This window comes from Ruditapes philippinarum, unplaced genomic scaffold (genome assembly GCF_026571515.1).
Source record: "Ruditapes philippinarum isolate M1 unplaced genomic scaffold, ASM2657151v2 ctg600_1_1_1_1, whole genome shotgun sequence".
In the NCBI taxonomy this organism is placed as follows: Eukaryota; Metazoa; Mollusca; class Bivalvia; order Venerida; family Veneridae; genus Ruditapes; species Ruditapes philippinarum.
The window spans coordinates 103,760-131,672 of record NW_026855782.1 but is presented as its reverse complement, the minus strand read 5'-3'; the positions used below and the strand labels follow the sequence as shown (position 1 = coordinate 131,672).

General features: G+C 30.3%; 1 protein-coding gene across 4 annotated transcripts in view; it reads right to left on the bottom strand.

Moving 5' to 3' along the window:
- The window catches only part of LOC132744365 (guanylate cyclase 32E-like), a 104,425-nt gene that overhangs the window by 4,077 nt on the left and 72,435 nt on the right, over window positions 1–27,913 (bottom strand). For all 4 annotated transcript variants that reach the window (XM_060733052.1, XM_060733053.1, XM_060733054.1 and 1 more), the window contains exons 2-16: window positions 13,504–13,637; window positions 12,230–12,402; window positions 11,546–11,692; window positions 10,768–10,949; window positions 9,588–9,729; window positions 8,712–8,863; window positions 7,960–8,059; window positions 7,584–7,653; window positions 6,867–6,975; window positions 5,905–6,231; window positions 5,303–5,374; window positions 3,416–3,581; window positions 2,662–2,811; window positions 1,189–1,360; window positions 437–577 (exon numbers count right to left, since the gene is read on the bottom strand). In XM_060733052.1, coding sequence (XP_060589035.1) covers window positions 437–577; window positions 1,189–1,360; window positions 2,662–2,811; window positions 3,416–3,581; window positions 5,303–5,374; window positions 5,905–6,231; window positions 6,867–6,975; window positions 7,584–7,653; window positions 7,960–8,059; window positions 8,712–8,863; window positions 9,588–9,729; window positions 10,768–10,949; window positions 11,546–11,692; window positions 12,230–12,402; window positions 13,504–13,637 — 2,237 coding nt within the window. The remainder of the gene's footprint in view (window positions 1–436; window positions 578–1,188; window positions 1,361–2,661; window positions 2,812–3,415; window positions 3,582–5,302; window positions 5,375–5,904; window positions 6,232–6,866; window positions 6,976–7,583; window positions 7,654–7,959; window positions 8,060–8,711; window positions 8,864–9,587; window positions 9,730–10,767; window positions 10,950–11,545; window positions 11,693–12,229; window positions 12,403–13,503; window positions 13,638–27,913) is intronic.

Here is a 27,913-nt window from a genome sequence, read left to right as displayed (position 1 = left end):
TCATTGTTCACCTTAAGAAAACAAATTTTATGAAACAGGTTCCTTAATAATTTATGAATTACCCGGTATAATTTATACAATTAATCGGATAATCAATAATATTTGATAATATATTTACAACCACAATGTTACAAAATAACCACACATTATATCTAAAAAAACAAGAAACGTTTTAACACATTAAATAGTATATTTCACTTTGAAATATAAAACAAATATGATCTTAAGGTAGGAACACATTTGTCACGCCACTTTCTTGAATTCAGATTGATCGAATATCAAGGAAGTATTCAAAACTAAGAAAAACTGACTGTATTGAACATTTGTACATTTTTTTTTGTATTTCGGTTTTTAGTTATTGTTCGATTGTTCGGGTTCTTTCACTCTTAAGTGTCATTATACAAATTAGAGGTTTTTTATCCATTACTAAACTTACACCGGTAACATTCGAAGCAAGAGATTTTCTGTCATTTTCTTCTCTTCAGATAGCAATTCTGTCCTCTCAGCTACCAAATTCTCGAGATTGGTTGCATACTTCTCCATCATGTCCAGCATGTTGTCAAATATATTTGATTTACTGTAAAAATAAAGTTTTAATAACAAACGATCCTGCTGCTGCTGTAGAGTATAATGATGCTGCTGCTGTTGTTGCTGATAAGTATGATGATGCTGCTGATAACTATAATAACAATCCTTATAATGGTAATAATTATAATATTAATAATGACGTTCATGATGATGATGGTGGTGATGTTGATGATGATGATGAAAATATTTACAATGATGACGGTGATGATGGTGGTGGAGTGGAAATGATGATGATATTAGCAATAAAACTAACGACGGTGATGATTAATAATGATTATAATAATATTCATAACAATGAATGATGAAACTGATCATGATAATGGTATAGGTAATAATAATTATATATTAAATTAAGATTACAAAAATAATCACTATATAATACAGATTAAATAGTATAAACGACAATGTAGTTATTATAATTATATTTTTTTCTTCAAATATATTGTTCCACCATTTCAAACACATATATTGACAGCGTCTTTTAAACTAGGATGTCTCAATTTAAGAATACATCAAAACTAAAACTTATTTCTCTGTGTGATTATAATATACAGATCTTTGAAAAAACAAAGGTCATCCAATAATTAAGGCCGTAATTACATTCCCTGAAGCATATGTTTCAACCGGAAGCGAATTGTTTTAAAATCTGGTCGGTGCTCGGGCTCTTCGCGCCAGCATTCCTCAATACAATCTTTCACAAACGTTTCGCATTTAACTCTCGTCAGATCCGGTCGTAAGTCCTTATCTCCTTGCTTTATAATGTCTATAATCTCTGTAATAAACAAATCATTACAAAAATTGACTGATTCCACCATTATAAAACTACAATGTATTGGTCAAATAAATGTTTTCTCAAACTGTTCAGTTTTTTTTATTTGCACTTTATTGCTTTTATTTCTTATTTTATGCCTTCTTTACTTATGGCAGAATGCAAAAGAGAAATCAAACATTTATTTTGCAACAGTTAAATAGCTCGCGATAGCTATCATTTTGATTATATCTTTAGCATGATTGTCTATTTAAGCAGCATGTCACTTGTGATTACATCATAAGCACCAATGTGAGCAGACATATCATTGCTTCCTAAAACTAATCAATACTGGCATCATCGTGGACAAATTAGGGCTTGAGCCCATGATTCCAAATAAAATAAAAGTCATCTTAAACACTATACCACCTAAAACAAATAATGTCTCATATTAAACTATATCTTGTAAAGGAAACAAAACATGGGGTTTACATTCTAAGATGTAGGGGCAAAATGAACACCTCTATATTCAATTAATACGTAAAAGTGAACATGTTGCAAATTTGGTTTGATTGGGCTAAAAATAACCAGGTGTCTTTGGTTAGGATGCTTTCTTCTACCATTTAACACCGGGTTGAAAATGAAATAATAACACAGGGTGTTTATACACGATACATGGTATAAGTCATTTGTACACTTTGTTTTGATATCATTTCACATCTGTTTAGCCAACTGGTGGTTAACCTCTCCTACCGAGCAAGGATAATCACATATGACTGTATCTTTAGGTATGCATGTTTTATTTCATTCTCGTAAACTATTCCTGTCAGCAGGTTAGACCGTAGGATAACTAATGAAAATTTATTTCTGTTTCTTTTAGGGTTGCGCATCAAGGTTGTAAAAGTTGATTTACACAGTAGTTTATCAACCGCGAAATATACAAAGCACCTGCTACAATTATTCTAAAACAGAAACAATATGGTAGCTGAATTTGTGCTTTAAATAGAAATTTTGTATTCAACAGTAAAAAAATATGATGTAATAAAACTGAGCCAAAATGTGCCGTGTTTCTTTTCGCATTTTCTCATACGGTGTGAAAAAATATTCGTTCGGTATTTATTGCAAATATCCTGTATATTTCAGGCGTGTAGTCTTTAATTCGACAAGTATAACCTCATTTATTCCTATTGCATTATTGAATCGTATGTTGTAATTTCTAATAGCAAAAACGAGTATATAGCAGACATAAAGTATATCTAACCGTCGATATAAGATGCTAATATTATCAAAATTAGGTTTTAAATTCTGAATAACAATAGTTTTACCTCGACTTGAATACTGTGTTTCTCCCCACGGTCCGTTTCGTCCCATCATTTCGTATAATATTATAGCAAAAGCGTACACATCGCCTTTTTGTGTACCACACACTTCCCTAACACTGCTTCGCAATAGTTCGGGAGCTTTCCATAGTAATCCTAAATAAAGGACAATAAAAAACTCAAAACTTCAAAATGGTATAAGAATCTTAGCCTAAATATTCAGTTGTTTCATAAGAAGGCAAATGGTCTCAATGTTTAATTTATTGCAACGTTTATCACAAGAAAAGACAATAAATGCCTATTTCAAATCATTGTGTCAAATAGAATGTGACAATAGACGCACATGAATATTTCAATGAAAGAATAAAGTTATTATATTTAAAGAAGTTTACAGCACTTTTAGTAATCTAGCATTACAATAACCATTTGTGGTTACACGGTCCAAATATTGTGTTAAAAATCCATATGTTATTTACATCCAATTGGAATGCTGTTTCTTTTTTTAACTTAGGTTAAAATATTTTACTTAGATGAGAAGGATTTTATTGTAACCAAGGCAACGTCCTCTTGAAAAGAATAGAGAATATTACAAAGACAATTAAAAAATAGATAATATAAGTATAAGCTAAAACTTTTGATTTAGTTTTTATCTGACTTTTTTGTTGGGTTTTTACGTTGCGTAGCATCAACACAGAAGTGTTCAAACGGCGATATTTTTATGTTTGATATTTTTAGTTTAAAGCATGCAACAGTATCTTACTATCATAGTATTTATCCCGATCTGTGATGCTGTCCGATCGCTCATTATCCAGTTTATGAAGTCCGAAGTCCGAGACCATTAACACCCAACGAGCGTCTATTACACAGTTACTTGACTTGAGGTTGCCATGGCTACCAATTTCGCTATCATGAATAAAACTCATCGCCTGCAGAGCAAAAACTAATTATTGATATCAATTTCACATGCTTAATGTTATCTTTAATGGTTAAAACAGGTCAACTCTGGAAGAAAATTATTAAAGTGTCTGTTAGAAGTAACAAAAAACCTTAACACGCGTGATTAAATTCACTTTTTTGTATAATTGTACTCTTTTTAGCGTTATGTTATTCACTTAATATTTTTAAATTAAACCTAAAAGAATGATACTAGTAAGTCATCCCGAAAGAAGTTTCACGATTACATTTATCGATTTTGTTTCCTTTACAAAAGGGCACATATGAGTTTTATAACATTTATATATTGATTCTAGAGCATGTTGAATGTTTATCACCTGATAAAAGTAGAAATGAATGTGAAATTAATCGTTATAAAGGTTGGAAAATGTAAACAAAGTATTACGTTTACTTCCATACAAAAATGATAAATCAGTATACTTGTACTTATTGCCAAAAAGGAACAGAAGCAAAATATGGTGCGGGTAAGTAGCAAATGAGTTGCATTTTGGAAAATATAATAAAGTTTTTTTTTTAACAACAGCATTTCTGTTTATCCGAATTGTTGTAGATCTCAGTGAAAGTCCAGAAATATTGGGTATAATGGTTTCGTACATACGAAATGAATAGTCAAATGTACTCGAAGTAGTAAATACGAAGATTCTATTAACTCTGTCACTTTTCTTTACGAAAAACATTGGGTGTTTACCAGTTTAAAAAACCTTACTGAATGGTGATATATTCGATTATTTCAGACAATAACGGTAATTCATGTGTGACAAAATTGTTCTTCCAATATAAAACAGACTCTTAGAAATCTAATTGCCCGTTCCAATAATATTTAATTGAGACCCCATTACACCGCTCTCTTATGTTATTATCAAATTATTCCAAGATCTCAAAAGACGCTTTTGCTATTTTAAGTGCGGCAAAATATCGTTTTACATAGAGTTCCGTTTAATTCACTTGACTAGAAAAATAGCATACCGGTTTTCTAAGAAATATGTCATCCGATATAAAAGACAAAATTATCATTGAAAAAAGATTCAAGAATGAAATATAGTAAATGCAATAAGGTTATGATCATTTTGTTACTCAATCAATCAGAATTTGTTCTTGTGATTTTATCTGGTAAAATATGTTTGTACTTACAATAAATTAAAATAATTTTTCAGAATAGTTTTCTTAATACTTTTGTATTATTTCAATGCGGGTATTTATTGTAATGAAGAATAAATATATAAAAACATAAAAAATTATAGTTTTAAAATAATAAAACATATGAAAGTAATGCAGACTGGCTTCTATTCAAAACAAAATTAGATCTGCATAATTACCAGTTTTAATAAAGGTAACATTGTGATTTTGTTAATACAAATATCATTATAATGTTTCGACAAAGACGAAACAGTCTAATGTGATTGTAAAATTTATGTTTGTTTGTTTGATTGGGTTTTACGCCACACCGACACAGTATAGGCCATTTGGCAACATTCCAGCATTACTGGTGGAGGAAGACCTCAGATGCCCCTTCGTGCATTTTTCATAAGCTAGCTGGATAGCTTCCTCACATGAAAGAATCCAAAGTCCCTGTCGGGATTCGAACCCACAGCGGTGAGGGGCAAGTGGTTTGAAGTCAACGACCTTAACCACTCGGCCACGGACGCACCGTAATATTTAAGGTAGTAGAAGTATAAAAAGAAGACTAACTAACCTTTAAAAGGTCCGATACAAGTGAAGAAATAAACATGTCGTCAAGACTAAAGTCTTCATTTTGTAATATATCCTGTAAGCATAAAATATACTATATATGTGTATGGTAGAATGGTATGAAGTATCTTCTTGACACTAACTTAAGTAAATTAAAGACGTGTTGACTTTTTTCATATTATAACGAGTTCAAGATGTCCTATTTTTATGAAAAGGGTAATATGTTCTGGTATGAAAGTCTTATAGAATCAAGTTAGATAAAACGATAAAATAAAATATTGGAAAGACAGAATAACGCTAATAAAGCCATTAAATTGCGAAATAAATGGCATAATTACGCGAAAGAAACCCATTTCATGTTAATTATCACAAATGAACGGTCATGTTTGTTACTCTGGACAAAACAATTCATCACTATAAGGGAAATTTTGAATTAAGTACTTCTGACTGGGTAAGGAACATTGCAGACCATGATCATGATTTCAACTGGTCGCTCTCATATAGATGAAGTTGCCTTCTTGTGGATAAGTGTTAAATTCCCGACGATAATATATTTTTCAATAACTTGATGTTTTCAAGGTTTTTTTAATGATAAAATTAACATACATGAAGACTTCCCCTTTGACAGTACTGTGTTAGAATGTATATATGCGGCACGTCAACACAAGCCCCAAGAAATCTCGCAATGTTGTCATGGTTTAGTTCTTTTCTCAGTTGAAGGTGTTTTCTCATATCTCTGTCAATTTCTACGCTCTTTCTAATAATATGCTTCACAGCTACAATCGTACCTTTGAACGAGCCAATCAGATTACGTTTATTTGTGTCACTGCACGTGGAACGCTCGCGCTTACTTTCCTCTAATAGAATGGAACGCTCCGATTCACTTTCGTAGGAAAATATGAATTTGAACGGTTGATTTTTGGACCGTTTTCTCTGAAAGAAACATGATGACAAAATATTAAATTAAGTTACAATACAACAAGAACAACACAAAACAATTGATTGATTAAATAATAATTTCTTCGACACATTAATGATTTTTCGTTGTCATAAATTGGTTTAAACAAAAGTAATAATTATTACTTAAGAGTTATTTTTAACATTAAATTCCACTCTTTTTTATTAAGTTTATTTCAATGAGACTTGATAAATGTTCTTTTCTGAGACTTATTTTAGAAATTTATATAATTATCACAATAGAATTTGTCTGAATAAAAGGAAACTTTGTAAGAAAAAATAGAAGTTATAGTTTTACTGATATGTTTATAGACAAACAAAAACAACTACATGGTTATGGAAAAGATTTGGGCAATTAAAAACTTACCTATTTATTGAAAAATTAAACTGACATTTGTAACTGGAAATTTAAATCGCTATATTAATTAAGAAAATACTTCAAAATAGAGAAAAACAGAATCCTTAAAGAAACTCAAAACGTCATAATTGAATATGTTGCAGACTCGGTTTGATTTAGCTTGCTCATAGACGTGAGTAGTTATTGCAAGCCTCAGTCCACGCCCCGTAGCACTGGCAACATTTTTAATTTTAAATCAAAACAGACATGTTACCTTTTTCCTTGTCGGCGGTATAATGTCATCTACAGAATCGACCAAAACAATGTCTTTAAAATCCACTTTCCACAATAATCTAGCCAGTTTCTGTTCGTACAGATAATGTCTGAAATAAATCCATCGGAAACTTTGGAAATAATGAGTTCTTTCTATAAGTTTAAGTGACTTTTACATAACCCGGAGACTTAAAACGTCAAAAATAATGGGTAATTTATAAAGATTTGCCTTTAGATAAAAGTCAGAACAGACAGTGTATATTTCTTTTAAGGGATAGGACAAATTATCGTGTTATTTCTCCAAAAATGCCCATTCACTTCAAATTTATTTTGTGTTACCAAACACCAACGGTATACCACTTTATCAACGTGAGTGTTATACATTTTATCAAACGATCTTACTGGTAAGCATAAAATAAAATGGTTACTCCAACTTCATATTGACGGATAGAAATATATTTACAAAATTTTAAATAAATAAAAGCACAAATAAGCAATAGCATAGGCTTAAACAATAATCAACAATATTTACTTAATGTGCTACAGTTAACGAACGACACCTCAACGAAAAACATTATATAACCAACACCGAGTTACGATCTGGTAATAAATTGCTTTTGTCAAAATTTGAGTTGATGAACTGTGACCAAAGTATCGAAATAGATTTGATAAAATAGTTTGACAGTCAAATATGTGACAAAACCCAAACCTGTCTTACCGAAGAAAGAAACCACCTGCAATGAGACAAATGACCGCAACAACAATACATACTGCGAGGATTCGCCATTCTAAAGAAAAAAGAAAATATGTCATTATATCATTCGTCTGAAATTATCAGTATATTTAAGTTCTCATCCGTACCATATATTTCGTCGGGAAACAAAATACAAAATATGAACCTTTCTACTTTATGTCACTTGTTAATTTTGGAAGTATCTTGTCAAATATCAACTAAGGAAGATACCTGAAAGTACTTAATATGTTTTGTGACATACGCAATGAATTTTTATTTGAAATCATTTGAATAAAAGTGAAAACACAAAAAGTTTCAATATTGGAATTAAAAGACGACGTTAATATTTTGTTGTTCTTACCAAACTCTTGTATGCACTTTTCTCCATGAAATCCACAAGCCGGTCGGTCAGGCGGTGGCTTCCCGTTCTTCCATTTAATATTTTTGAACAGGTGTAGAGACTGTAACGAGATTGATGATAGTCCAGCATAATTCTAAAATTCTTTATCCACTATAATATCGTTTGCAATTTTACGACAAAATAGATATACATTAGAGATGCTGGAAGCAGAAAGTGACCATTGTTTGACTGACTTATTTATTGTACAAGAGATGTTATGTTAAAAGCAACATATTTCTGCCCACTGACACCGGCTATATCAATATTCAATCTTCTTAAAGGCGATTTCATAATTTCATCTGTAGGATATTGTCAATATTTGACTATCAAAATGATATAATATTGTCGACTTTTCACTTCAACCATTTTGTACGTTTGAATACAATATTTCGATGATTTTCGAGTTTTTAAAAAGTGATGATTTTAAGTGCCAATTAATTAAAATAGAAATAGAACATGTTTATTCGAAAATATCATTATTTCAAACATCCATTATTATTCAAGATCACAAAACATACGTGTTTACATTAATAGAAAACTTTACAAAGAAACTCAATTAAATATTCAATCAAATATTTCAAGTCTTGTTATGTCATATTTTGTACGCCATAACAATTACTTTTAACTGTTAATCCACAACGATTAATTTTATTTTTTATCAAAAGTCTTGATTATTCGTAACATTTTCTTGATGATGTATCAAATGTTCTTACCGGAATTCCTGTACCGTTTCTAGTCATGCTGAAATTTCCCGCCGGAACAAGCTCAACCCCTCCTTCATCTCGATGTACGTCAAATGTTAATAACGTATAATTACCTTCCGCGTCACCGTATATATCAACGTAAACGTCATAGCCTAGAATACCTGAAAGAAAAAGCATTCATTATTTTGTATTTCAAAGATAAAGAATATCGAATGAGTGTTGAGTCAATACTGAATATGTCGAGCGTGACATTTTTTTATCCAACGAGTTTAATAAATTCTGTAATGAACCTACGCGATTATAATATTCAATTTATCACATACCCAAAATAAAGACCGCTTAAAGTGTAAAAGAATCATTTTTTATTGACGCATCTGTAATGTAACGCTACAATTTAGCGCATCTTTACACTATGTTGTCAAAATTCAAACAACGTCTCGTCAAAAGATTTTGTTAATGCACCAAAAGCGACCTGGGGTTTGTGATTAATCAATGTCTTATATTGGGAACAGTTTCCTTTTGACAAAACTACATGTGATGTAATTAAATGAAAACAATCAAATATTATCATAACATTTTTGTTGATCACGATATTTGACATCGCAGATACGATTATTTGAATAGAATAATTATCAATTTGCAAGGGAACAGCAAAGAAAAAGTAAATATTGACGTGCCATTTTGAAAAGACGTTACCCATTTACAGTAAATAGGGTTGATGACGTCATGACATTTTATAATAAAAGTGTCACTAAAGCAGATATTGAATAGACGTAGGTTTCTTACTAAATTGACTAAACGAGTTGAAGGCAAAAATGTATATTCAATGATAAAGCTATATAAACAAATATTCATTTAGAATCTTTAACTGTTAAATGTTCTTACTTTTGAAGGATCGATCACGTATTTTGTCTATAATTGCTGTTCCGTTGTTTGGCTTTCCGCCTTCCTTCAGAACTTCCTCTAGAGCGCGTGCATACGTATATACTGCGTCATACAAGTAAGCCGCATAAACTGGCACCAACACCTGCATAAATATATAACGAATGCAACATATAAAAAAAATAATTCCAAAAGTGACATATTTACATAAATAAATATGGTATATAACAGCAAGGAACTCGGACATTGCTTGGAATGTATGGCTTGGAAATATGTCTTAAACAGACTGATTTCTCTATCAATCAAAATGAGTCATTTTTTATTTCCAACATTTCTTAATTTAAATTTTCTTATTACTTATAATCATTAAACAAATTTAGAACGATAAATGTATACTTAAGTTAAAAAAATGTCTTTCAGAAAACGTGAAACAAGTTCCAGGAAATTTTGCCAATTTTGTTTTGGTATAAAAATATATTGTCACAAAACAATTTGATGTTATATTTCTTGAAAGAACTGCTGGTGTTTGTGTTATTAAAACATTTTAAAGTTAAGACTAACTAATTATGTTTTCTTCTTCTTTTGTCGGCTGGATTAAATAATTCTTTCTATGAAAGCAGACTTATGTTAATAAATCGTATTTTTTATCCGTCCGTATTTCGTTAATTTAAACAGGTAAGCTGATGTAAATACGACAAAAAAAACTTGATTTTTCTCGGGAGCGGCAATAACATTTAAGTTTTATTAATTACCTAGACAGTTTTAATAACACAGTGTTTTGTAATTGGTTACTATGAACACCATGAAGATGTTAAAAAACACTGTTATTTGAGATAATAAAAATAAATTATGACATTGAAGATGATTGTTTTTTTTTGTTTGTTTTTTTGGAGGTAGTGAGAGTGACAATGATGATGGTAATGGAAGTAGCAGTGATGACGATGATGATAATTACTTAAATAATAATGTTGAAGATGATTGTAGTGTTGGAGGTGGTTAAGGAGACATTGACGATGGTAAGGAAAGAAGCAGTGATGACAATGATTAGATGGTATTGATGATGATGATTATTACTTTGATTTGGTTGAACATCTTAAGAATTTTGAAACAATCAATAAAGTACAGCATAAATATATTAAAAGAGATATTAAACAAAATGATGAATAAAAAAAATTGGACTTACAGGAATTCCATTGTAAATAGGTCGAAGATTGGAGGAAATTGGTGGCTCGGTGTTCCTTTCCCTAACTTGCTGAAAGAACTCTTCAGTTTTGTTGTTTTCTGGTGGTCGTGGAACCAATAATAAAACTGTTTCGAACGATTGAATATTCTTTATAGTCAATGCAGTTTCGTTCTCAAACGGCTCTAGATAAAACGTGAACAGAAAATATCAGTAATGGCATCATTCAATAATAACATACAAAAAGATAAAGAAAAAATCAAATGACCTTATTGACCATATGACATCTTTCTGAATTAAAAGCGTACATGCATGTTAAATATTTTTTATCTATAAAATATTTCTTATCAATTAAATGCTTAAAAGAAACATCATGCTTAAATTCGGTATTGAAAATACTGATAATTTCTATTCATCCACTGTTTAAATGTAAAAAATACATCGTTTTGCACACTTAGAGATGATATATTACGTTTAAAATTGTACAAATAATGAATACATAGCAACATTAACAAAGAACCTGGCAGTTTGTATTCAAAAAAGGACCAATCAATATGATCAGTAAAAGAGTAAGATAGGGGAAGCAGTTTCCTTAATATCTTTTATACATTTTCTCAATCAAATAAGGCATATTCAATAAGAATTATTTTTGATTTCAATACATTTCTGCAATAATAGTATTTTACCTAAAGATGGGCATAATGTTATATCTTCAATAAAAGATGAATGGTTTATATAATTAAGTTCACAGAAAAATAAACCAATAAAATCTGTACCTTACTTTTAATAAGATATTCCGCGGGGTCGTCTTTATAGAATCGTTCATCTACGGCAATGACAACATATTCGGAAATTGAATCGTGTAACATGGCCTTCAAAAGTCTGCTGAAGTCAATTAGAGCATGGATGTCGCCGAGAAAAACGTAGACTGAAACATAAAATATATCTTTCAAATCATGTAACCTGAATGAACTCAAATTTATAGATATAGAAAGTTAAATATCACATATATCCATTTTAAAATATTAATATATATTATTGGCAAGATTGCAAAACGCTAAATATTACTTCAAACATTATTTTTTATCATATCTGATATATTTTCGTCCCTAGAAAATATATCATTTCAATTCGCCTGTATGTCCTAATAAGATCTAAAAATCAAAAATAAGTTTACCAAAACTGCATCAATAGAATCATTGATTTAGCAAATAAAGAGTTCAGAGCGATAAAATCAACATAACATCGATGAATGTCATTTTTGTAGTTTGTTGACAAAACAATTCAGCGCCGTTTGAAAAAAATGTCTCATGCCATAAAGGAGTTTCTACATGATCGTGCTTTCATTTTCTAAAACAAATTCTAATTCTTATATAAATGAACAAAAAGAAGAAAAATATAAAATGATTACACAGATTCATTATTCCAGAATGAAGATATAAACCAAACAACTAAATGTTCTTACTTCTAGTATCTTTATGAGTCGATTCAACCAGATAGTACATTTCGAGGTTGAACGAATAAGGCTCTTTGTAGTATGCCACTTTGTTCACGTAAATATTGTTTTTCGTGGACAAGTCTTTCAAGCTTTCAGCTGTTTCATTCCATATAGATGACGCACCAACAACTAGTGTGAACCTGAAAAGTACGACAGTAAACCGAGTACATCATCAAAGGGCAACAGTACATCATCAGAGGGCTACAGTACATCTTCTGAGGGCGTACAAAACATAGAAAACAATAGGTATCATGGTTGGAAGGTAAAGGGTATAATTAAATGTCTGATACTAACAGTTTCTTGCGACAACTTCCCAGCAAGACATGACAATCTCTTGTTAGAAGTTATTACAATGTCTCCGTTATCTATCAAGTGATGGAGTTCATGAACCAATATCATTAAAATATTTAAGTAGCATGCTATGATTCTTTCATTTCTTCGTATGAAAATTAAAAAAAAAGGTATTGTGTGTATTTATTGCTTAGGAGGAATGTCTCTTTCGTGTTAAGTTTATTTCTTAGAGCAAATTGCTCAGTATATCTAACACGCAAGTACAATGTAACTTCCTCTTTTAGAAATAAATAATCTAAATTAAATGGAAAGGTGTCATACATCGTCATATATCAGATTTTAGACATTGCTAGATGTAATGATAAGGATATATCTTCATATTTAAGTATTTATACTATTGTAGTCATAATTTTCTAAATGTTGTGTACTCGAAATAATAGAATTGACATGATTTAGACACTAACATCCTTACACATTTTTGTCAAGTATTCAAGTAGAAAATATATTTAATGCATTTATCTCTCTCTATGTATAAAACATCTATTTACTTACGTAATCACTTACATGTATCTTCATGAGAGGTTCTAAATCGAAATTAAAAATTATTATCCCTGTAACCATTTTCTTACAACAGCGTATGAAATTACAACTTCACTTAGAAAAGAGAAATTACGCAGCTTCATTCTTAAATACACAAACTTTAACGCTGCGCTTAAATTACGCCAATGTATATCATGCGACTCATCTTGCACCCCCATGCCAGATGAAATTTCCGGCATGGGTAAAACTAACGGAAACACCAGTCTGATATGAAGGAATACTCTAGCAAGTATTTCTTTGTTAACTACTATTTGATAAATATATTATAAATTCTACTGAAGTACAGGAAATTACAAGGACACCACATGACTAAAGCCTTATTTACAAATAAGTATGGTAGGATATTTTACCGTTTCCATTCGTAGTATTGCAATATAGACATGATCGATTTAGACACTTTTGAAGTCGATGGTTGTGTCCGTGCAAATGTCCGCCTATACTTGCTTTCCATTTCTAGTTTACCAAACTTAGAGTCGTGGCATTTCTGAAATGAAATAAAGCACACCAGCATCAAACAACAACTCATCTTTTATTACATAAAAAGTGTATGTTTAGTTTATTCAGCAGATCAGGAAATAAATGCTGACATTAAATCTCTGGCAAAAAATTTCACGACAAACCTAACAACAAGTAGTCCTCAAAACAGCTTAAGGTGACAACAGACACTTTCCGTGGTAATCACATAAATGTCATTTAAACCAACTTATTTTAGTAATAATTGTTATTTATTTAATCTTTGTGCATTAAATGTCGTTTATCATCATAAAAAATAACATATTTGAAAAAAATGTCTTTGTAAATGATTGATTTTTAATAAAAATCCTAAAATTTTAAATCGTCATATCAAAGTCATTTTTTTATTTTTTTGTCATCAAACGTTTGGAAAATAAACATACTTATAATATCTGGGGAACCGTGTCTCAAATTTTGTCTATCTTTTCTCAAAAAAATATTACGTAACGTCAAACATTTTATGCGACTTTTTTCACCATACATATTACGTAATTTAAGATAATTAAGTCGCTGATTGAGCAAACAAAAATCCCTGACACGGTTCCCTCCGTAAATGAATTCCCTTTCATGTGCTTTAAACCGCATGTTAATTGCTTGATTATTAAAAAAGTTATGCCGATTCAAAGTTAGTCCGATCCGCATCAAACGAAGTGTCATAAATTGGCTGTTCTCTCTCGGACCCCTACGTTTCACGCTAAATAATTACATAATACACAAATATCGCACCAGAGAGGGTCACAAGTTGCGGTTACATACACTAACAACATTTTATGACCCAGTGACATCTGACCAATTAAAAAGTTGCTGATTAATATCAGTTTATAACAGAAATTTCTTCACATCTTAACGTGATTTACCGTTAGTCTGGTATCGGTTGCACATGTCACGTGACTTTCGGTAAAATTTGCGGCACTCGGTGGGGGGAAATGGGACGTATTTGTGCACCGCTAGCGGGGTATTTAATTGTTTCACATTTGAAGTTTATTATTATTATCATCAGCATTATTATTATATTATACCAGTGTCACTTTATCTGTGTACTCGTGTATGAAATTCCGTTAAAATATAAATTAAAATAACAAAAAAACTGAGCTTCTGACAGTATTTTAAAGTCCATGGTAGATGTACAAATAAGAACGGGATTTTATATATTTTTTCCTCCAAATTGATAAAAATGCTTCACATATTTTAATAGAAATAAAAGGTATCACTCGATCATTATGATCTGACCTTCTTGACTTCAATTATCATGAAAATCATCTATGCACGGCATAGAGATCCAGTTTCTTCTGGGATATACAATAAATTCCAAACTTTCTCCCAGGTTTATTAGTACTGTGTTCGATTTACTAGCGAACAATTTATTCAAAGCATTCACTGATAATTTATTTTATTATCTTTTTTTATTGATTCATAGAGAAATAATTATCCTTAGACAACCTAAAATGGTTTAGAAATTTGTCAGGGAGACCTTACCACAAGTCATATAGGCGTTCACATAAAAAATGTTGTCTGTTTTTGTTGTTGTTTTACTTGACATTGTTAGAAAACGAGGTTGAATGTAAAGCAAGCCCTTGAATCCGTACAAAAGTCCATAAACTCAATGTAATATCTATCAGATTAACGGGACAGACACATTATTTTCACACATTATGGATATTTTAGCAACTATATTTTTAATCAACCCCGTGGTCGTGCGATTTGCCGCTATGCTTAATTATTTATGTTTCATACATTATGTTACGTACATTGGCCGACAATTTCTTATTTTATAAAAAAGGCTAAATAAAAGGTAGACGATATTCATAAAAGATGTACGGTATTTGTACGATACATGAATTACGAGTAGTATGGACCAGTATGGACCGGTAATTCACGCATATATGGAACTACCGATTTCCCTCATTGATGCCTCAACAGGGGGCGGGGCGTTATCGATAATTGACAGGTTACGCGATAGCAGATAAAAATAGTACAGGTACCGTTTTAAAACGTTTTAAAACACATTTTTTGGACTAACTGCTTCCAAAATTAAATCACGAATGTGTTCAGAAAAGGTTGATAAATATACTAAGCAAAAAATCTCATTTTAGGTATTTTCAGTGATAATTGACTCCGTTGTCACCTTAAAACCAGCGATGTAAAAGAAAGAAATATTTTTTTATTTTGTTACAAGTATCCAACATATTACAACGCATTCAAAGTTTAAAAGTAGCGTTGGTTTATAGAATTGTCAATAAACGCACAATCACAAATTACGCGGATGAATATCATTTTAACAATGTAAATGCTATTTTTAGCGATGTCGATGACCGAGAAGATTTTCGCTAAATTATTTAAATCAGAGTTAAACAACAGGTTTATCGTGAACAAAATACCTCGAAATTAATAAGGATTACAAACCCGAAATTGAAATTCTAAATTTAGAGTTATTTGATTTTAATAAGACTCTCTTCATATATTATCTCCGTGGTGCAGTGGCTACGCGCTTGTTTAGGGTGTTAGAGGTCTGGCGTTCAAATCCCAGTCTAGGTAAAGTGTCTTTAAGGAAGTAGCGACGATATGCAACGATAAAGTGGGGCTGTCATAAAAAATGAGCATTAATGATTTTTTAATGCAAATCTACTCATGCAAAATTCCGTATGTATCAAACTGTTTTAGTAAAAAAATCTAAACGCAGTCGCTGCATCTCGGTGCCCTGTAAGATAAACTATAGTATATAAAAATAAACTTATACAGTAGAATACATACAGATATACAGTGCGGTTTACAATGCAAAGATCACAAAATACAACAGAGCTTGCAGCCCTTTGATTATGATATATGCCTCTTTTGACGGAGAAAGTAAAACGTAATAATACAAAACTTGATCACGAAAACACGGTAATAATGACTTTGTTACAACATACGACATATCAAACGATTAGATCTGGAATTACCAAATTTTATCATTTTCCAGGTGTTGTAAATTATGATTAATTAATATTTTTCTGAACAGTTTTGGATTTGGCTTGTTATTTTGAAGTAAATTTTACAAAAGAACCCTTTGTTACATGCAATGATTGGACTTTCTTGATATAATGACTTTTCGTCATACTTTGTTGGACAAATGTAAAGTTCATGAGGTGCATTTTAAATACTTCAATAACATTTTATTTTGTTATATATTAACATGTTTACATGTACTATATAGTGTGTTTTTAAACCAAATATTTGTGATGTTGTTGGTTCGGATATGAAACACTTCTTCATAAGGAAAGCTGTAGCGTAAAAGAAATGTAATACAAATACTTACAATAAAAATACTTAAATACTGAAATACGTCATATTTCATTGACAAAAGTAAATGACCAAAACATCTTGAAGAGATCAAGTGATTGAATGAAAGAAATCAAGTACAAATATTACATAATGTCTCAATTTATATGCATCGTGTTTGTTTGGATTTTGAAATTTGGTCAGTATGAGTAAATAAATAAATGTGTGTAAGTGATGTTAAACTAAGTGCGTTCAGACACATCTGAAAAAATACGATAAGAACTATACTATCCTATCATAAAGCATACTAAACGTTTGAAGGATGTCTCATAGGTATACAATTAGTATATTTAGTGTTAGTTTTGATTAAGATGTGCTGAAACCATTGCATTTTTCAAAGAGCAACGATGTATTTGGAACCCAAAGAAAGTGCATTGTAATATTTCCTAAAAAGCGTGTTTTTTTTTGTTTTTGTTTTTATATCAATTCGGTTTATAGATGGTGTTGTTTTTCTAAAGTTACCCAAAACATAATATACATGCACCAAGTTTAAGTCAATATTTTGACAGTTAAGTAAACATTAATTGTGAATTTGAACCTTTTAGTGTTTTTGCAGCCCAGATGTAAGGCTTTTAATGTATCCTGCTAAACTGTTGACAACAAAGGAAACAATTATATCGAAATACGAACCCAGCAATTGTGTAACATAATCTAGAACCATTATCTCGATACCGTATATTTACCAGTCAATTTGTTTGCCATTATTCGTTCGTCGGTGGATGTATTAAAACAAACGTTAGGCGGCGGAAAAAAGGTGTCCGGTGTTACATCGACACTAATGGCTTCATTTAAGTGACTTTTGTTTAGAAGAGAGCTTTTGCATGGGGAGCCCATATTTACCGCCCAATTTTGAACTCCCAGAGGAAGAACAACTAAAGACGATCAATAAACTCTGTCATTGCTATGACATGTTGCTTTTGTACCGTTCTTTCTGTGGAATGGGTTTGAGTGTGAATCAATTACATCAATATTACATGTAGAAGTTGTGATAAAGAACTTCTGCCTAAAATATGCTAATTTGCAAAGTCGTGTAATAAAATGCTCCGACATTTACAATAACTATTTATGACGCATTTTGAAAAAATGACAATAGAGTAGACAATCTATTTACATTTATATAATGGCATTGAAATAAATACAATAAAAATGCGAGTGCATTGTTATTAGAAGAAACTTCTTTGGAATACATTCTACCCATAACTTTCTTTTCAGCTATTCAGTTTCAAAAGCTAAGGGAAACGCAAACCCATTTGCCTTTAGAATTATTGCTGGTTGCCTCAACGGTACAAAAAAGTTTTTTTACTCTTTTTTTTGGACAAATTAAGAAGCATCCAAAAAATCTATATATATAATTTTCATGAAATATGATGTTTTATTAATTGAGATCAATCATTATAATTTGCCAATATTTACTAGAATTGTTTGAAACATTTGTAAAACATTTTAAGAATGACCGAGATAAGGACTGTATTTTAAATAATGAAACGTTGTATCAAAAGAAGAATGAACACTTAAACACCTGACAAAAGCTTCGTAAAGTTCAAATTAAAAATGAATAATGGAAAAAAGTAAAGCACACATTCAATTTAAATCCCAAAATACACTTCATTGTAGTCTCCGCGCAATTAAAACTTATCTTTAACTCAGTCAGGGTGAAATACGTTTGAACCTATTAAAACAGCATCTAGTTCAAGGTATACAATAAATGTACTTGCAAATGTATGATACGTATGACGCATTTTGAAAACAATGTCAAGTGTCTTGTATTGACACATATCATGTTAACATAATGGAAGAATACGCTAAAGATATTTTTCACAACTATTGGCACGAAGTGACGCAACCAGCTCATTGGGTTACCCAAGAGAATGGCGTGAGTGTAATGTAATATCAACATATTTAGCACTTAGGAGATTGATTAAGACAGTTTCCTGTCAGTGTTACGTCACAGACTGTCCTTTATTCCCATTTGGACAGCAACGATTTGCATCTCGTCGTGAAAACAAATTTATATATTTAGAGTTGTTAACAAAGTATCGTACAGTCGTTAAGAAAAATGACAGGTTATTTGTCATGGAAAAAAATGAAACAGCCAGTAACCAAGATTTGTACGGTTTGAGCAATATATTTTAAATGGTATTTAGAGTAAATATTTACAAGATAAATACGAAATCCGCAAAGAACGCCAAAAACGACAAAATTGGAAATGTTGAAAGCTCGATTTGACTGCGCGTGTTCAACCTGGTAAATGCAGGTTACCGCCCGCGCCCCCTAGCACCGGCTTTAGCAAACAGTATAAATTCAATATTTTATCATGGTAATGGTGAAACTTTAAATTATAAAATATCCACAGATGTGTTCATATCGAATGTCTTAAATATTTTTTCATTTTTTTGTTCTAAACCTAATAATTGCTCCCATAAAATAAAAAAACGGATTTGCGGGCTAGGATTTTGATTGTTTATAAATGCATTTTAGATGTATAATAAAAACACTTAAATTAACTATCTGAAAATCTATAAACGGAGACACACACATGGATGTTTATCGTTTTGTATTGGGTTCTTTGATTTATACTCCAACTGGAACTTAAACTGAAGATATTTATAGACTGTCAATAGTACTAGGTAATCAATATAGAACGTAATAATGCTTATCAATGCAGTTAGAATACTTTAAAATGTATTTCTGTTTTGGTGTATATCTTTTACATCTTCAATAAAAAAGAGCATTATTAAAAATACATAGCTTGCGGTAGGTCTGTAAGAAACAACATGTACCTTGATTTAGAGATATAAAGGATTTTATAAATCGACAAATCAAACGAAATATACACTTTTCAAATTCCAAAAACTATCTGCTTTTCTTTCAAGTAGAACATATTTAATATTTAATACTGTCTGGCTGTAATTCTTTTTCAATCAATATTCATTAAAGTCTTCATAGCTTAATAAATACACGGCGTTTATAAAGAACTATTTAAATAACATTTACAGCAAAACTTTTTTTATCTTTTCTTTCAAGTTGAAATTGCATAAGAGCATTGCTTTTTGAATAAGAAAGATGCCAACAAGGCTCCTGTCAAGTTCAAGTAAAATTGGTAACCATTGCCTTAAACATACGGAAAGAATATTTTTGAAGGTAACGATATTATTTCTTTTACCAAATGAGCTCAGGCATGATGTAAGCAAATCATTCAACGCATAAAGTAAAATGTCACAATTTTATTTTAATCTATCATTTCACAATGAGTGTTTCTTTGGTTGGTTGGTGAGTTGCTTGGTTATCCAGAGCAACAGTCCAGTATAGGGAATATTGTGCCGAAATAATACAAATGATTGAGCCTAACCTCAGGAGTCACAAACTTCAGAGAAACACCTAGGGTCAAAACCACCTCACATGCTGGAGCTTTTATCAAAAGTGTTAACGAACAAATGTGACCATTAGATTTAAATTAGCGAATGTTTTTTTCTTTTTTTTTAATAAGAAGTAATGGTAGACTTCAGAGGTGAGAGCTCTTAACTTAAAATATTTCCAAAATTGTCTATGAAACTTTACCTATTACAGTCTATGTATTACCTTTCTTATATCAAATACAACAATCAATACTTTTTTATAGTCGACAGTCTAATAAGTTTTTGGCCATTTAAGCATAGCTAAGCAAAGGCATAATTCCCACATCTTTAATATTGAGGATTGACTAACGCTCAATCTGGTACATGTATCAGCGGGTGTAAAATATGGTGTTCTTTTCATTATCTTTATTTAACACAATGTTTAAACCGAGTATGAACCTTTGATCTATGTTTGATTTTTTTGAAAATTTTAACACATGCAAAAAGTGATAATTTTCAAAATAACACCAGAACTACCTTTTTAAATGTATTAAGGTATAGATTGATTGATCCATTTTGTCAAGATTTGAATGGCATTTATGCTCCTTCATAAAACATTTTGTAATGAGAAGAAGCAAGGACCTGACACTGTGAGCACAACAATAATTAATCTGAAGAGGTTTGTTTTACCAGTCAGAAACAATTTGTTGGTCGGATTGTATTTGTCTGAAAACAAAGTTATAATATTTTATAGCATAACATTTCTGTTTTGTGTTAATCTCCAAAAACAGTCTTCCCTAGAATTCTATATTGCCACATATGTTTATATCTGTCCGTCTTCTCTCTTAAAGTAACCAACACAAATGCCTTAAAGATGTAAACTCCTAACAGCAACGCTCACTCAAGGACGAGCGAAAGTTTAAATTTCAAGAATATACTACATTAAAAAAGCTATGTTTCTCAAATTTTTCGTTCCTTGGACGGAATTTATGTCAACGAAATATTTAATTATGAATATCAATACCTTTATTGCATGCTATTTTCAGTTAATATAGATAGTTTATTGTAGAATCGCTTAACAAACATATTGGAACCTAAATTTGTAGCAGAAAACTGGTTTATCATCATAATAAAATTATATAAAGTCTGCTTTTAAAATCCCAAAACATTCGTTTGTGACTTTGAAAAGTGTAGCAGGATGACATCTTCATTTGGTACGTGGAAAGCAAATTGTAACAAAAAGGATATATCATTAAAAATATTACAATCGAAATTCACCATCACGAAATTATATATAGAATGTATGCTAATTTATTTAACAAATAAATTGGAAGTGTCATGAGGTTATGTTACAATTTTAGTAAATGAAGTGAAAACCTTACAAAAATGCCGATATTTTAAGAATTGAAGATTGAATGATTGTAATATTCTGAGTTTTAATTTCGGTTGTCTGGTTATACAAAAGTGTATCTCAGAATAAGCATATCAAACTTATTAATCAATAATCTTTCACACATGCAATTATCATCTTTCTTTTCAAAAAATGACTTAATATACATTTGACACGGTTGTAAAATTGGATACTGCCAAGAATGTGCTTCAATATATCATTTGTATGTGAATGCAAAATGATACAAATGTATATAAAACAAGACAAAGACGGGTAATTTGCAGTGGAACATTTAAAGCACAATCATTTCGGAGAAAATGATAATCTACAAAGAAACTTATCCACAAGTGAATTATCCTAATCAATATTAAAAAAGTATTTTCCGAACAAACATAAATATATATACATGTATATAGATCGCCATTCACAATATATTTTTCATATTCATGCCATGCATAATAGATCAAGGGACCATTTACCATACGGGGAAACATCAAACAGACTAAAATTTTATCATTTAAGTGTCATCATAAAATGCATGGAGAACCATTGCAAGGCCATAAGGTTACGAGATGTTTGTACTGTCTTGTATTTGAGTGTTATGTACTTCATCGCATATCAAGTTATTTCTTCTTTAAAAAAAACAAGATCTTCATTGGGAAGAATAATTTTCTGTTACCTTGATAAAACCTTATTGAATCAAGCATCACGTGCTGATACGGGTACTAATGTGCAAATATAACAGTTGAAGTAGCCATTCAGTGTGAAGTAAAGATTTTTTTCTGAAACTGGCATATCTTAATAGACCTTTAAAGAAAATGTATGAAATTAATAAAGACAAAGTTCTAAAAAAACAACATTAATATTTAAAATTTGCAACCGAACTACAGAGATAAAACATTTATTGACAATTACAAAATTACATAATTGCAATTTTATCAAAAGAAATAAATTGTTCGACTCCGAATTCAGCTGCTGAAGATTATTAATTATTTTTTTCAATCATTTACAATATAAATAATTGTTAAATGTAAACTATTATACTGAAAGATATTCCATAATTAATCATATGAATTTGCAAAATGATTACAAAAAAAATCGATGAATGCACCGACATTTCACAATTAATTAACACATAGATCTATGCAATATTTTGCTCTCTCGATAATGACAAATTACTCTTCTAACGGAGTATATCTTATCTACATAAGCTATTAAACATCACGATATGTATGACTTTCTTTAAATTGGGGTCAATTATTGACGGTTATGACCTTATTTCGTGAAATCAAACTATCTTTTATCATATTTTGTCATTATCAAAAATACTACTGTTCTCTATGTCTCAAAGACTTCCTATTTATCGGACGCTTGCTATCAATTGTACAAGACACATTTTGGTGTCAGGTATCAATAACATAAAATCATCGTTTTTGTACAAGATATATCCTTATAGTTTTATTTATCAAACCGGATTTATTTACTTTAATTTTTCCCTATAAAATACTTAATTATAATCACTCCAATCATTTTCAACATTGCAAATATGTGTTTGAACATTTCTCACATGCAATATAGTAAGCAAATATTCTTTTGTTCTTTGGGGTTTTTTTCTTATCTTTTTTTCTTAGCAATTGAAATTATTAAGATGTAATTGAAAATAGCCAAAACAATAATATATCAATGGATAAATAAGCTCGTTTACAGCATAACTGATTTAGGCTATAATATGTTAGATTCAACAGCACATTGTATCTTAACGTATAAAATGATTTTGACATATAATTAAAACGCTATCGGAATATATGTTTCTTTACTTTTAAATGGCATTATAATGTTTGAACAACGGTTCTTTTATTTGCCATTTGAATTACGTTTTGCCTAATATAAATAATATTTTCTTTTGGAAACTTTTTGAATGTAGTCAACAAACCAATTAGTAATTAGTTTTCCGAAGTTTTTTGTTCCAATTTTATTTGTTTATACAATCATGCACTATAGGGATTTCCTGGACAATCTTAAATATAGCAAGAGCAATTAATATACTAGTTATTGTAAATAGTCATATAAACAGTTCTATATTCAAAATTATTAATGATAGCTTTTTCAGCATTATCTGGATAGCCATATAGCTAAACAAATAATGGTTAAAGTAATACTTATATAGGTCAACACCGTTTACTTTTGAAAGTTGGTAAATATGTTCGACGGATCAAGTTGTAGTAGTAGTTACATCTTGCAATATCTGTATCTGAACGTATTCATAACTACCGCTATATATGTTAGGTATTAAAATCTACCGATTCCACAAATACTTTATTCAATTTTGGGGATAAGTAGACTATTTTGATACGTTGAATATCTGAGTAACTACTGAGACCAACATAATAACACATTAGCGTTTAAACGCTACGTTTATGTTCGTGGTCTGAGGATCACGCATTATCAAACTATTACTTTTAATTAATGGAATTGTCATGCTTTTTCGTGCATCATTCTAGGCTGACATATGAGATGAAGGATACGTGTTATCAAGGACAATTACGTGGATTTCGTGACAAGTAAAATGGCCACATCTAAATATTCTCATATATTTGGTTTAATACAAATGAATTTCTTTTTCATTATGAATTATATCATGATAGAAATAATTAAAAGTTAAAGTTAAGAATAATAAGTCACAGTCCTGTCCGACTGAAGTTTCTTTTACATCCGATCTGAGGAAAAAGAAGCGTTCAGAGTAAAGAACATTAACTCATGAATCTTGACTAAATGCTTCTGGTAATAAGTCAATTCAAAGTAACCGACTTCTTATCCCAAATGTCATGGGAAAATATCAGTTTGTACTTTTAAGACAATGTTTTGAATGGTGCACTCGTAACGTTCAAGAAAGCATTGCATTTTACCAAAAGTATCCCTATTGATTATTTATATAAACCAGTTGTGTAAATAGCGTTTTGCCAAAAAGTTAGATCGAGTTGTAGAATAGGAAGCTGAAAGGCAACAAAATAAATATATTCTTAGAATGTTAATTATCTTTTAAGATAAGAACTGCTTCCGGTAAAAATTACTCAAATAATTCGTACTTAATTACCTTGTCAGACATCATCTGAACGTATCAATGTACTCTTAGGAAAATTAGGGTAATGTTTTAACCTGTATCGAGGAGTATGCAGATGTTGCACAATCATGTCAAGTTAGCAAAATTTAATTCCTCTGTGCTGTTTTACAAAATAAGAATATTCTATAGGATATTAAGGTAATGCTTTGATTTACATGTAGGTAACTGAATAAGCAGATGATGCACAATCATGCAAAGTAGGCAAAATATTTTCCCTCTTGCAGTTCACCAAAAATAACGCCACTGAAATTAAACGTGATTTAAAAATGCAAAAATACTTCTTAAAGGAATTCTGTTATTAAAAAATTCGTATGATTTACATATCAAGTAATTTTTTTTTTCAAATCCGTTGGATATAACGACAGTAAATTGAAATATAATCGTTGAAATTACAGATACTGCGCTTTCTAATCAACAAGTGTGCTTTGTTTGAAAATATTAGATGAGTGGTGTTATTTACGACACGTTTCAGATGCATACTTCAAAAAGTGTGCTTAATTATTTCAAAGTTACGTTGATATTGCTTATTGACACATTCTTGGTGCATTAAAAAGAAAAAGAGTGAAATAACAAACTTAAAATTTTTTCTATATATTTGTTTTATAAACCAGGAAATTAGGTAGTTTTAAGAAGAGATATCAGTGTGCAAATGTTGCACAGTCATTTAAAGGCAAATGTTTATCTCATATGCATGTATTGCTGAGTCATTAAATAACATAGAATGGAATCCCTAAATCCCTAATATTTTTCAACAAGCAGATTATTGTTTATTCTATTATAACGTTTTGTACATTGAGTATTATTGTAAATTGATTTCTGACAACTTTACATCAAAATTTGTATTAAATATAGGAAATATAATACACCAAAAATAGCATTTTCTTTTTCTACTATAATAAAATCGTAATCCAGAAAAATGGTTTTAATTTACTAACGTGGACAATCTTTGAATGTACTATTGTAAGATGATATTGTTTTATAGATAAAATGTTTGTGTTACTTTTATGAAATCATTTATTTCTCAAGCAACATTTAACAGCTTTTGCAAATACTGTTTAACACAATAAACAGCTTATAAATTTAACAAATTTATCATAGAAAGTGCTCGAGTCCGATGGGAACACTCAGCAGGAGCATATGCATATGAGCATGAACATGTTTGAAATAGCATAAGGAAACACACATGCGCGGACTTTTGAGAAACCAAAACGAAATAAATACTCAAAACATAGACAAAATCATAAAAATAAGAATATCAAAAACAACAACTACACTTTGAAATTTTTCGTAACTATTAGAATGACTTATTTTGTAATGTGATTTTATTGTCATTTGATGTGACCAAACATGATGTATAGTTAAAGTTGGTAAACTACAAATTTGCGTCATTTGTTAAGTTTTTATAACTGATAGTTGCTTTATATTACATACTCCTGAATGACGTGAAGAACAAATAATTAAAATTGTATGCGCAGTGTTTGAATTAAAACGTTAATTGAAATGTTTTTATTGTAAATTTAGTAGTCACATCATCCACATTGGTGAAACATCAATCAATATTGCCACCCACTTTGACACAAAGGTTGATTGCAATTATTGTCTTTATTGGAAACACGAGTCCCCTTAAATACATTTATTTTTCACTGCAATGGAACAAAATTTGATTTTCCTTATTTCACTGGTGTCTTTCCGGACATCTTTCTTCCGAATTCAGCAGGTACACAGGGATTGTAATGTAAAAAAGGAGAAATGTAATGTATATAATAAACAGCAAGTTCAAGTGTTTTTTTTTTCAATAAATTCAGGATTTATTTTCATTTTGTGTTATAAAAATTATGATATTTCACGTGTAGCTATTGCCACCCATGAAATATCTATTTTCATACCGCTCGCTGATAATAAATCCTTTGATGATAGAAAAAAAATGAATATCCTCTACGTTGTTCTTTTTGTTTAATATCTTATTTGATTTTAATATTTTTTTAAGTCACAAAGACTAAATCAGTGAAACGTCAAAGCCGTGTACTTGTTCAAACAAAGAAATGGACCGTATTTCACACCACATTCTGTTTAATTTCATATATTAACTTGCGACGTATGTTAGGCCATACATTGTTGTTTATTTGTTACCATTTGTCAGATTGACTTGAGACCCTTCTATTTCTACCATTGGTGCCGATTTATATGTAATTTATTAATGTAATAACAAACATACTATTTGATCGTTCATCCACAATATTTTGTGTTATTCTTTTTTGTTATGTCTGATTCATGTCGTCTGCTGTCATCTTTTAGACTATAAAATTACACAAGCGGATGATAAATGCATCTGAATTGACTCCACTTCTCAAACGAAGATTTAATTACTTTACCAAAATAGATATTTAAAACACCAGAAAATAGTTATCAACTTGTAGGCCCTATATAAATAAGAAGATAAACTGCTTTTTGCCCTTTTGATGAACAAATTTGATAGATTTATAATTGTCTAATGAAATTTGTTCTTTAAATATTTGTCCAAGCTTATTTACTAAATATCTTGTCCAAGCTTATTTTCTAAATATCTGAAACTAGTTTTGCATAACAGGCATTTTTCATTTCCATATGGGAACATATTTACTAAATAAAACGTTCATCTTATTATGTTTTTTTTTTCATGATTTCAATAATGCTTAAGGTAAGAAGCTAGTCACAACCTTACCCTAGAAGTTTATGTTGGTGTACAACTCTCTTTGATGTACATTTATAGATGGAAGCTTAGTTTTGTTCCTGTTAAGAATTGCTTCGCTATACTTTATGTAAATCTTACATTCTTTCTAAATCATCTTATCAAGACGTAGTAAAACGGGTATACTAGTGTTATGGTTTTACAAAAAGGGATATTACTTTACTCAAAATAGATATTTATGAGTATGCGAATTTACACAGACAATGCAGTTTTAAATTAATAAAATTCTTCCTATTATATTTACCTAAATGCCAAATAAACAAATTTAAATGTTCTAAAACATGCAGCGTCATATCAATTCTTGTGAGAATTATGTGGTGATAAAATGTGTATGTCAAATTAGATATTTAATATC